Source organism: Chiloscyllium plagiosum, chromosome 24, assembly GCF_004010195.1.
Source record: "Chiloscyllium plagiosum isolate BGI_BamShark_2017 chromosome 24, ASM401019v2, whole genome shotgun sequence".
NCBI classification, from domain to species: Eukaryota; Metazoa; Chordata; class Chondrichthyes; order Orectolobiformes; family Hemiscylliidae; genus Chiloscyllium; species Chiloscyllium plagiosum.
Genome location: NC_057733.1, coordinates 37,876,206 through 37,888,574, shown reverse-complemented (window position 1 = coordinate 37,888,574; position 12,369 = coordinate 37,876,206). Strand labels below are relative to the sequence as shown.

Here is a 12,369-nt window from a genome sequence, read left to right as displayed (position 1 = left end):
AGTACTCCATCACACTGCTGACTCGTGCCTTGTAGATGATGAACAGGCTTTGGGGAGTCATGAGGTGAATTATTGCCACAGTATCCCTAGCCTCTACATTTATGTGGTGAGTTCAGATGAATTTCTGGTCAATGGTAATCCCTAGGATGTTAATAGTGGGGGATTCAGTGATGGTAATATCATTAAATGTCAAGGGAGCAAAGGTTAGATTGCCTCTTATGTCACTGCCTGGCATGTCTGTGGTGTGAATGTGACTTTCTAACTGTCAGCCCAAGCCTGGATATTGTCCAGATCTTGCATTTGGACAAGACCTGCTTCAGTATTTGAGATGCAAATGGTGCTGAACATGATGCAATCATCACTGAACATCTCCACTTCTGACCTTATGATGGAGGTAAGGTCATTGATGAAGCTTTAAAGACGATTGGACTGAGGACATGAGACTGACAAACTCCTGCAGAGATATCCTGAAACTGAGATAACTGACCTCCAAAAACCATAGCCATCTTCCTGTGTGCCAGGTATGTCTCCAACCAGCAGATAGTTTGTGGCCTGATATCCATTAATTCCAGTTTTACTACGGGCATACTTGATTGAATGTGGCTGTCACTCACAATGCAACTTCTAAAAAAAAAACCATTCCATAAAAGTCACATAGTGCTGAAATTAAATAATTCAATGGGAAAAGGGCAAGGATAACCCAGATAATTAACAATAGGTTCTCTCTCATCATTAAAACAATAAATTAACAAAATTCAGGTAATTAATGTTGAATATGTATTTTGCATTTATTTACAAAATTATACACATTTTTAAAATTAACAATTTATTGACCATGAACACAACTTTCAAATAAATGTAACTAAATGCAATGCTGATAATTGTTGTAACACAGAAATCCATCCAGGTTTAACATACATTCAAACATGTGAATTAGGAGCAGTAGTCATTAGACGTCATTCAGTCCCACTAGTCTGCTCTGCTGTTCAATAAGATGATGGCTGATCTATTTATGTTTTGAATTTCACATTCACATCCACCCCTGATAATCGTTGATTCCCTTACCTAATGACAATTTAGTCCCCCCACCTTAAACATATCCAAAGACCCCACCTCCACAATTCCAAAGTCCAATATATATGTAAATGGTATTATAAACTTCAAACATGAATTTCTATTTGTTTTCTGTATCTCAAAATATAGTATTGAACACTCAAGGCATCTGAACATTTTATTACTGCAACATTACAGTTTGTGAGACACACTCTACAGAAAAACATTTGCACAAAAAGACAAACTTCATTAAACTGCATTTTGTAGGTCATCAGATGTGTAAAATAAAATATTATTTCCAAAATTAAAATTAAATAGTTTTAAGTTGTGTATAATTCTTCCTCTTCTTTTATGTTTAAGAAATTCCCAGGTGAGTCTTTCTGTTGGAGGAGCAGGTGTTCTTTTGCAAATATACCCATGGGCATTCAGAAGCCTGCTTAAAGATTCCACCTCAGCACAATTCCCATATGGCCAATATACAGTGCCATTGTTTTGTTGTTGTAGATTATATCCTATGGCTGGGAACATCTCCAGGCATTTTCTACAAGGTGATATGGGAGTGAATTGTTGTCGTTTGCCATTTACTATATGCATTCTCCTCTGGGCTCTAGAATTACTCATCATTTGGTAAGCCTTAGAAACCACGATAGGGTGGAATTGAATAGCCTGTTGGTGATGTGCATTTGTTGTCTCTGAAGCCATACCTACTGCGAGGCTAATATCTTCATTCCACGTGCGGTAACACAATATGTCTATCATGAGTTCTCTCTGATGCCTTCCAAAGCATGAAACTGAGGCACCAAAATAATTGTCTGTTTTTTGTTTTGTAGCCAAGTTGTGGTGGAAACAGTAGCTGACAACTGATGATACGTAACTAAAGACATTCCCACATCTCCTGTCTTCTTGGGAATTTTGTTCCACAATCATTTTTTCATTTAGTTTTGACAGAGAATTTAAAACTGATTCAGCATTGTTTGTTTGTTCCAAGTCAACCACCTGAGAAAGAAAAGAAAATCTGAAATATCTTTTCCCAGTGCAGTGGTTAAACATTATCCACTATTTTCATTGAGGGCTTTGCAAGTTTATTTGAAATACATTGGAACCTCCAGTAATGCAGCAGAGAGCACTCAAAGACTAATAATGCAAATTAAGTTCCAGGCTAACATTTCTGTGTTTAGAATAACCATTGGTGAGTGGTAAATGAAATAATGTTCGCTTTAATGATTTCTGCGCCCTTAAAAATGTGGGATGTTTGCACTACAGTTGTGTAGTTATCCAGCACCACACATTATTAAATAGATTGCAAAGTAAGTTTTCAGTACTCTGCACCACTGATCTGCCTGCATCTCATCAAAGAAGAGCACTCCATCTCACTTCACATTAATGTTGATCATAGAATCCCTAGTGTGGAAGCAGGTCATTTGTCCCATCGAGTCCACACGACCCTCTGAAGATCCTTCCATCCAGACACAACCATCTACACTATCCCTGTAACCCTGCAGTTCCCATGGCTAATCCATCTAGCTTGCATATCCCTGGACACAATAGGCAATTGAGCATGGCCAATCCACCTAACTTGCACATCTTTGGACTATGGGAGGAAACCAGGGCACCCAGAGGAAACCAACACAGACACGGGGACAATGTGCAAACTCCACACAGACAGTCGCCCAAGGTTGGAATCAAATGCAGGTCCCTGGCGCTGTGAGGCAGTAGTGCTAACCACTGAGCCACTGTGCCGCCCTAATGTTGTATTTCCATTTTCTAGAGATCGACCTTAAAATCTCTCTAACAACATTTTTACTCTGGCGACATTTTGCATTATAGGAACTGGATTGAAAACATCAAATTTAAGCTGTGCAAACATTTATCTAATTAGTCAGGTTTGGAATTGAATTTACCTTTTAGAGTTAAAAGGCCAGTGGATGATGTTACAGTGCTATATATAAGTATCAATACTCAACTTGGTTGTAAGCAGAATAGAGCATAAACAAGCTAAACTAATCACTTAGATATCTTTTTTAACAACATGTAATTTTGGAAATATATCATTTGTTTGTCACAAAACCAGTAACATGCATATCAGTACAGGTTTTGCCATTAAAACATTCCTAATGCCCTTCACAAGTGAAAGTCATGCTAAGCCGTGATGGGAGAGATAAGGAGGGATGCGACTGAAAGGTTGGTCAAAATCCTGGAGTTTAAAAAAGGTTTTTAAAGCTGAAGGGAGAAATAAAGAAGGTTTAGTTGGTGCCTTCCAGGTAATAAAGGTGAGGCAGCTGATGACTTTGCCACCAGTGGTGGGGTGAATGGAAAGAAAATGCACAGAAGACCAATAGGGACCGGAGACGGTGGGAGGCAATAAGGGCACAATAGACAGAAATGCAGGAAGTCAAGTTCTCATTGAACTTGAAGCCAAGGTTAAGAATTTTTAAAAGTTATGTGCTGGAGGAATTGGGAATCCAGAGTAAGGACATGAGTAATGCATGAATGGAACTTAAAGTAGGGAAGAAGATTCGCAATTAAGATTTGGACATGTTGGACTTTTTGATGAGTCAAGGATTGAAAGCAGATATGGAGGATGAAAGCAGAAAGGAGATGACAAAAATGTGGATAAGAGTTAGAAATTGGCAGTCTTGATGGCGTGAAGTTTAATGCTGTACTCTGGATTAAGCAAAATGCTAAATTTTTGCACACAGTCTGTTTCAGAAAAAAATAATTAGTCAGAGGGATGGGGCTGGAGTCAATGAAAAAGGAAACAGAACTTACGGTATCTGCAAAAATTAAACACTTTGGTCTTTCCAAGGATGAGTTAACGGAAGCTGTGACTAATTTATGTTTTGATGGAAATCCAAGGACACTGAGATGCTTTTGAGATTGAAAAAGGTCATGGAATGTCCAGTTGAATGGCACCAGCATCCACGTGATAGATTAGAGTGGTGCTGGAAAAGCACAGCAGGTCAGGCAGCATTCGAGAAGCAGGAAAATCGATGTTTATGGCAAAAGCCCTTTATCAGGAATAGAGGCAGGGTGCCTGCAGAGTGGGGAGATAAATGAGAGGGGGGTGGGGAGAAGGTAGCATAGAGTACAATAGGTGAATGGGAGTGGGGATGGAGGTGATAGGTCAGAGAGGAGGGTGGGAGAAGGTAGCAAAGAGTACAATGGGTGAATGGGGGTGGGGATGAATGTGATAGGTCAGAGAGGAGGGTGGAGTGGATAGGTGGAAAGAAAGATAGGCAGGTAGGACAGGTTATGAGGGCGGTGCTGAGCTGGAAGGTTAGAGCTGGGGTGAGGTGGGGGAAGGGGAAATGAGGAAACTGGTGAAATCCACATTGATGCCCTGGGGTTGAAATTTTCCGAGGTGGAAGATGAGGCGTTTTTTCTCCAGGCGTCACGTGGTGAGGGAGTGGCGGTGGAGGAGGCCCAGGACCTGCATGTCCTCAGCAGAGTGGGAGGGGGAGTTGAAATGTTGCGCCACTGGGCGATGAAGTTGATTGGTGCGGGTGTCCCGGAGATGTTCCCTAAAGCGCTCTGCTAGGAGGCATCCAGTCTCCCCAATGTAGAGGAGACCGCATCGGGAGCAATGGATACAATAAATGATGTTGGTGGATGTTCAGGTAAAACTTTGATGGGATGTGGAAGGCTCCTTTGGGGCCTTGCATGGAGGTGAGGGAGGAGTTGTGGGCGCAGATTTTGCAATTCCTGCGGTGGCAGGGGAGGGTGCCAGGAAGGGAGGGTGGGTTGTTGGGGGGCATGGACCTGACCAGGTAGGCACGGAGGGAACGATCTTTGCAGAAAGCAGAAATAGGTGGGGAGGAAATATATCCCTGGTGGTGGAGTCTTTTTGGAGGTGACGGAAATGTCGTCGGATGATGAGGTTTATGCGAAGGTTGGTAGGATGGAAAGTGAGCACCGGGGGGTTCTGTCCTTGTTACGGTTGGAGGGATGTGGATTGAGGGTGGAGGGGTGGGATGTGGACGAGATGCGTTGGAGGGCATCTTTAACCACGTGGGAAGGGAAATTGTGATCTCTAAAGAAGGGGCCATCTGGTGTGTTCTGTGGTGGAACTGGTCCTTCTGGGAGCAGAAACGGTGAAGGCGGAGGAATTGGGAATATGGGATGGCACTTTTGCAGGAGGTAGGGTGGGAAGAGGTGTAATCCTGGTAGCTGTGGGACTCGATGGGTTTGAAAAAAATGTCAGTGTCCAGTCGGTCATCATTAATGGAGACGGAGAGGTCCAGGAAGGGGAGGGAGGTGTCAGAGATGGTCCAGGTAAATTTAAGGTCGGGGTGGAATGTGTTGGTGAAGTTGATGAATTGCTCAACCTCCTCGTGGGAGCACGAGGTGGCGCCAATGCAGTCATCAATGTAGTGAAGGAAGAGGTGGGGTGTGGTGCCGGTATAACTATGGAAGATGGACTGTTCTATGTAGCCAACAAAGTGATGGGCATTGCTGGGGCCCATGGCTACCCCTTTGGTCTGGAGGAAGTTGGAGGATTCGAAGGAGAAATTGTTGAGGGTGAGGACCAGTTCAGCCAAACGAATGAGAGTGTCAGTGGAAGGGTACTGTTGGGGACGTCGGGAGAGGAAGAAACAGAGGGCTTGGAGGCCCTGGTCATGGCGGATTGAGGTATAGAGGGATTGGATATCCATGGTGAAGATGAGGCGTTGGCCGGGGAAACGGAAGTCTTGGAGGAGGTGGAGGGCGTGGGTGGTGTCTCGAACATATGTGGGGAGTTCCTGGACTAGGGGAGATAGGACAGTGTCAAGGTAAGTGGAAATGAGTTTGGTGGAGCAGGAGCAGGCTGAGACAATGGGTCAGCCGGGGTGGTCAGGCTTGTGCACCTTGGGAAGGAGGTAGAATCGGGCGGTGCAGGGTTCTCGGACTATGAGATTGGAAGCTGTGGGTGGGAGCTCTCCTGAGGTGATGAGGTTCTGTATGGTCTGTGAGATGATGGTTTGGTGATGGGGGTGGTGGTGTCATGGTCGCATCTATGTCTAACACTATCTTTGGGTGTGTCGCAGTGATGAAGAAGAGTAGGAGCTAAAGGATGAATGCTTGTGACATTTTGATGGACTGGAAGGAAATGCATTCCTGGAAGTATGCAGGCTGAGCTTGGATACTGTAAGGTACTTTCATTTTTGGTGTTTTTTTATTTAAATAAATTATTTCATGTTGTTCATTCCCAGGACGCTTTAGGGTTTAATATGTCAAGGTACACTTTAACTGTTATTGTTGTTTAACTATTAACTAAAACAAAGGACATATGATGTGTGTGCTTGCAGATCGCATTGTACCAAAGACAGTTTTGAAGTAAGATGTAGAAAAATGGAGGCAGGATGAAAACAAGTTTGCATCTGTCATTTTGAAATAAAAGCTTGTTACTAGACGTCCTTTTTATTATTTACCCTGCTAGAGCTAATTAGTATTGACAATATTTGTGAAAGATAAAGATTCTAAGCATAGAAAAGCCGACCATTGCCTGAAATTGTTGCTTAATTTACGTATTAAAAAATTAGTATCACAGGATGTTATTTACACAACAAATTCTGAGCAATTACATTTCTCACTAACTATGAATAAAATGTAAAAGCTCACCAGCCCAATTCAATTTATGCACTCTATTCAGTAAATCATTGTTCATTCCTCATATATCACATTAGGCTTAGTGTTTGGGTTAAAAAATGCTCCTTATGTATCCAGACATTATCTTCTGGTGCTCTGAGTTACTGGTGCTGATCTACTGATATGAACAAATATTTGTTGCCATGCAGAGGAAGAGTAGTGTGAAGAAAATGCTCACCCACCTAACATCCCAGCAAAGCAAACAAAAACGTGTGAAGAACATTTGCAACATTTATTTAAAAATTTAAAAACCAATGAAACAATGGGACCAGTTACTTTGTAATTGCCCTGGGGCACATTAGTTTTACTGGTTGATGTCACTTCTACTCACTATTTCAAGCAGAATTGTGTAAGGCGGTCGCGTTGGAAGATGTGTTTTGTACTGTTCAAACACATCAGGAACTTTGTTCGACCAAGATTCCATTGATTCTTCAAATATGTCTCGTGGTTCAAAAGAAGGATCGTTAATATGACATAGAAACAGAACCGTATGCAGTATCTGTAAAAAAAAAAGAATTGTTAATTTCAACAATGACAATCAACTCTCTAGGATGAGGCTGGATCACAAAACTGTACCTTACTCCCACAGTAAGGGAATGTTAATGGAAATTGTGTTAAAAAAAACTGCCCAACTCTAAGGTGAAAAATACAAATTTCACCCCAGTACTTTATTAAATTTTATAAAATGTATAGATAGCTGCAATATATTAACACTTACATTGTTATAATGGAAATTCTGTCTAACAATTATTACACCAAGATCAATGAAAATAACCGAATAAAATCTATTGCTTTGGTTTACATTTGCACAATTTTATGATAATTAGACTATTCATTTGGAAGAAGTACAGAAAGTAAGGGTGAAAGTAATTTTTCAGTGCTGATTAATCTCATATATATATCACATAATACTAATTAACACAGGCTTATCCTAAACTTTATTACCATAAAAATAAATAAAACCAAAACCTCTTTAATGTATTTAGTTCCTCTTTCCCTGGACAGTTCCTTGGTTCCTACAGCATGCTGGATGAATTTCACAGATATCATTATAAATTGCATTGCACTTTTCAGAGACATCTGCGTCCCAAAGTAGTTTTTTTCCATAAATGTGTTACATTCAATTCTGGTGAAACAGAAAACAAGGAAATCTGCATCATTCAACAGGAAATAGTTCAATTTGTGGAACAATTCTATAAAGGAATACACTGAAAACATGGCAATCATTTGTGGATTATCACTTTTTGTCTCATGCTTCACCCTTCATGGTGAGCATCAGCATGAGTAAGCAATATGGAGCACATTGATTGTAGATAAATTTTAGAAGCTGGGGTTGCTTCCTTGTTCAGGAGAAGATTAAAGTGAAATTTAATAGTGGTGTTCGAAAGTTGAAGGGGTATAGTCAGAATAAATGGTGAGAAACTGCTCCTGTTGGTAGAAGAATAGAGAACCAGAAGGCATTGACTTAAGGAAATTGGCAAAAGAAGCAACTTTAGGAAAATCTTTTTATGCAATAGTATCTGAAATGCATTACCTATGACAACCTGATGGAGACAAATTCAACAATGGCTTTCAAAAGTGAATTGAACAATCATCTGAAGAGAAAAGATTAATTGCAGGGCCATGGGAAAAATATCAGGAACTGGACCCAGTGAGATGCCCTTCCAGAGAGCTGGCACAGACAGCATGGACCAAATGGCCTCCTTTTGTGCTGGAACTTTTCTAGGATATTTGTCATGACAAATCAGGTTCAAAACAGAATAAAACTACCCTTGTTTTATCTTTGGTATGTTATTTAAATAAAACAGACAACTGAAAGAAATCTCAAGGCTATAATGTCATTTAGGGTAAAGAAGGCAATAATAAGCTACATAAGATTTTATTTCATCAGAATTCCATGGTTGCAAAAATTTTCCATTATTGTCTTCAGACTCTCGGATTAAAATGAGTGATTGCTGAGGAAGCCGAACCTATTAAAATAAATTATTACAGCTTCAAATCAGAAAGAGCAACCCAAGCACAACATAGAAGATTGTCAAAGATGTATTAAGATGATAAAAATCCCTGATTAGGGATAGTCAACATGGATTTGTGCATGGGAATTCATGTCTGACAAATGTTTAAGAATTTTTTGAAGAGGTAACCGAGAGGGAGGATGAGGGTAGGGGCATGTTGTATATATGGACTTTGGTAATGCCTTTGACAAGGCTAGTCATGAAGGTTGGATGTGTGGGATCCCGGGAAAGCTAGCTAATTTGATTCAAAATTGGCTTGATGGTAGGAAGCAGAGGGTAATGGTAGAAAGTTGTTTCTTGGACTGAAGGCCTGTGACTAGTGGTGTGCCACAGGGACCAGTGCTGGGACCTTTGTTATCTGATATTTACATAAATGATCTAGAAATGAATGTACAAGACATGATGAGTAAATTTGAGAGGATACAAAATTAGGAGGTATCATTGATAGTGAGGAAGGTTTCAAATATTACAGAGGGATCTTGATCAGATGGGAAAGGGGGTTGAGGATTGGCAAATGCAATCAATACAGACAAGTGCGAGGGTTCGAAACTGTATAAGTAGGACTTATACAGTAAATGGTAACATCCTGAGGAGTGTTGTGGAATAGAGGGACCTAGGATTACAAGCACTAGTTCGTTGAAAGTGGCATCACAGGTAGACAGTGTGGTGAAGAAGTATTTGGCATGCTGGCCTTCACTGGTCAGGCACTGAGTAAAGAAATTGGGATGTTATGTTATAGTTGTGTAAGTTGTTGGTGAGGTCACACTTGGAGTATTGTGTATAGTTTTGGCCACACTGTTATAGGAAAGACATGGTTAAAACTACAAAGATTTACAAGGATGTTGCCAGGACTAGTAGACCTGAGTTATAGGGAGAGGTTGACCAGGATAGGACTTTATATCTTGGAACATAGGAGACTGAGGTGTGACCTTATCGAAGTGAATAAAATCATGAGGGGCATAGTTAGGATGAATTCCCAGGGGTAGGGAATTGAAGACCAAAGGTCATATGTTTAAGGTGAGAGGGAAAGATTTAAGGAGGGCCCGAGGGGCAACTTCTTCACACAGCGTAGTACATATATGGAATGGGCTGTCAGAGAAAGTGGTTGAGGCAGGTACAATAGCAACATTTAAAAAACATTTGGAAAGGTACATGAATGGGAAGCATGTAGAGGGATATGGACCAAATGCAGGCACCATGGACCAGTGTGGGCTGAAGGGCCTGTTTCCATGCTGTATTACTCTATGACTCTAAGTGGAAAAGGCAATAACAGCAGCCTGTTTTAAAGGAGGACTGCCTTTATCACCAGTAAGGAAGAGGCAACCTACTTCAATGGCATGGTACTTTGCTGATATAATGATATGCTTTGAACTAAAATTGCATAAACACATCAGGTTTAGTAAGCTCGACAGCTCAATTTTGCATTCCCACTTAAAATATTAATCATCACACTGTATCACTGTTTAAGTCTCAGGTTTAAAATTATTGCAGATTTATTTCTTTACATTAGAAATTGAAAATCCAGAACTCAAACAATCAAACATATATAAACAGTGAACCATCTTACCGTCTCTCTTCAGGTAACACTGGAACTAGGGAAATAAAACGGACTGTATTAGTTCTTAGTGTTCCATTAGTTTATGGTGAGTAACTTCTACCAACTTATAAGATGCATTTAAATTAGATATTGATCTAATAATTGGTACTGATTAAGTTTTAATCATTAATGCACAGGCCATTCAGGACAAAAGAAATGAAAAAAAAAATCCTCCATGTTGGATTTGAAATTCATAAAAGTTATTTCTTAATCCAAGATTAGCTCATGTTAAAATACCACACTCCTGCCTATCTTCAAGGGAAAAAGCTTCCTCTGACTTTCTGTCACTGATGCCCAATATTAAACTCTCACGTATGTGGAGCAATCTATAACTGTTTGTCCGTGTCACTCTGTGACCTGCTAAAGCAGGTGGTGATCAAGAGAGCTATTGGAGTGGATAATGGTAGTGTTTCAACTCAGCATGGAATCGACTAAATGGGTAGGTAATTCCTGGTCATTCATGTGATGAGAAAACATCAGAATCTCTACAATCATTATTCACAGTTCCAGAGTGTAAACATTCACATAAATGTGCAATGTATTTGCATTTTTTAAGGCATGGTATGGGACGTTCTGTGATTGTGCTCATGTGTATCAGCAAGATATTAGCTTAAGTTTAGTTGTTTCTAAAGTTCTTGTGCAAAAGTATAGTATTTGAATTTTATGATAACAATGCACAATAATGGATGGCTTTGAGGTATGTAGAGAAGAGGTGTTGGAAATCCTGGAAAAGGTGAAAATAGATAAGTCCCCTGGGCCTGACCTGTACTGCGCTGTATTCTTCTATGTTCTATGTTCTAATGTGGAACCTTTAACACAGAAAACATTCCAAACTGTTTTACAGAATAGTGTGCAAATATCAAATTGGAAGGAGAAATTAAGTGGTACAAGAAAAAGACCTGGTCAAAACATGGGTTTTAAGTAGTGTCTTAGCGGAGAAGGGATAAAGGGGAAACATTGCCAGAAATGGACCTAGGTGGCTTACAGAACACACACCAATACCAGTGTAAAGACAGGAAACAATGAACAAGAGATCAGAATCAAAGGATCAGAGAATATAAAGGTATTGGAGAAGGTTACATAGATAGACCGGAGTGAGACTAAGGAGGGAATTAACTCAATGATAAAAATGTTATGTTAATTTTAATTATTGTAATTCAGCAAGGATAGAGATGATGGTGAGAAGGTCTTGCTGAAGAACAGAATACAAGAAATAGAGCTTTCAATGAACTTTTTCTATTCTGGTTTCAAAGTACTGTATATCTGGCTAAACACTGGAGAATGGCTGGATAGCTTATCTCCTGCCAAAGTGGTCCCAGTTTACCATTTTAACAAACTATACATAAAAGTATATTAAGACAACCATACCTTTATTTGCAGAAAGGTAACATCCATTGATGTAACTGACTCGCTCATGGTACATGTGGCAGTTTTCCCGCTTACAGTTACCATTTGAATTCTCTTGATCACATAAGAAATACCTCCTCAGGGTCTGTAAACGCACAATAATTTATTATTTCACACTAGTCTTCTCCAAGAAACAAATGAAATTACTAATAATGACTAATTTCATGATCAATAGAAACTTTGTGCTGCACAGTTCTATGTTCTATCTCTAATTACCTCTGGGAAGATTACCTCTAAAAATCTATGGAGACGAAGGAAGCACATGGTGAGGTTAGTGCAGGAGAGAGAGAGAGAGAGAGAGAGAGAACCTGCACAGTTACTGCCTTTGCTGTTTGAATTCATGTATCGCTGGACATCAGAGTGCATCTGGGAAAATTAACAAACAGTGAAATTCACAACTAATCTTGGAGGAACTGTTGGGTGAAGTTCACAGCACAGAATCAGTTAAGTTAATTGTTGTTTTAAGTCTATCCAAGAGAAAGGCTGTATTAGTGAGTACAGTGGATTCTTTCTTGATTATATGGTTTTGGAGATAAGTCTCCTAAATAAACTTAAAACATAAGCCATAGCTATTAATTTAACCTGTGGCAGTGTTTGTAGAGGAATAAGACAGTGTTATTTTCTGGGTCTGTAGATTGTGAAGGAGCAAAAAATGGCCTTTGCAGTGATATG

At 40.0% G+C, this 12,369-nt stretch overlaps 1 protein-coding gene across 3 annotated transcripts in view; it reads right to left on the bottom strand.

Moving 5' to 3' along the window:
• Nucleotides 1-754: 754 nt before the first annotated feature.
• LOC122562198 overlaps nt 755-12,369 on the bottom strand; it is a 20,498-nt gene continuing 8,883 nt past the window's right edge. For all 3 annotated transcript variants that reach the window (XM_043714867.1, XM_043714868.1, XM_043714869.1), the window contains 5 exons: nt 11,659-11,782; nt 10,261-10,285; nt 7,648-7,804; nt 7,010-7,177; nt 755-2,049 (listed from right to left, as the gene is read on the bottom strand). In XM_043714867.1, coding sequence (XP_043570802.1) covers nt 1,303-2,049; nt 7,010-7,177; nt 7,648-7,804; nt 10,261-10,285; nt 11,659-11,782 — 1,221 coding nt within the window. In that variant the 3' untranslated portion in view covers nt 755-1,302. The remainder of the gene's footprint in view (nt 2,050-7,009; nt 7,178-7,647; nt 7,805-10,260; nt 10,286-11,658; nt 11,783-12,369) is intronic.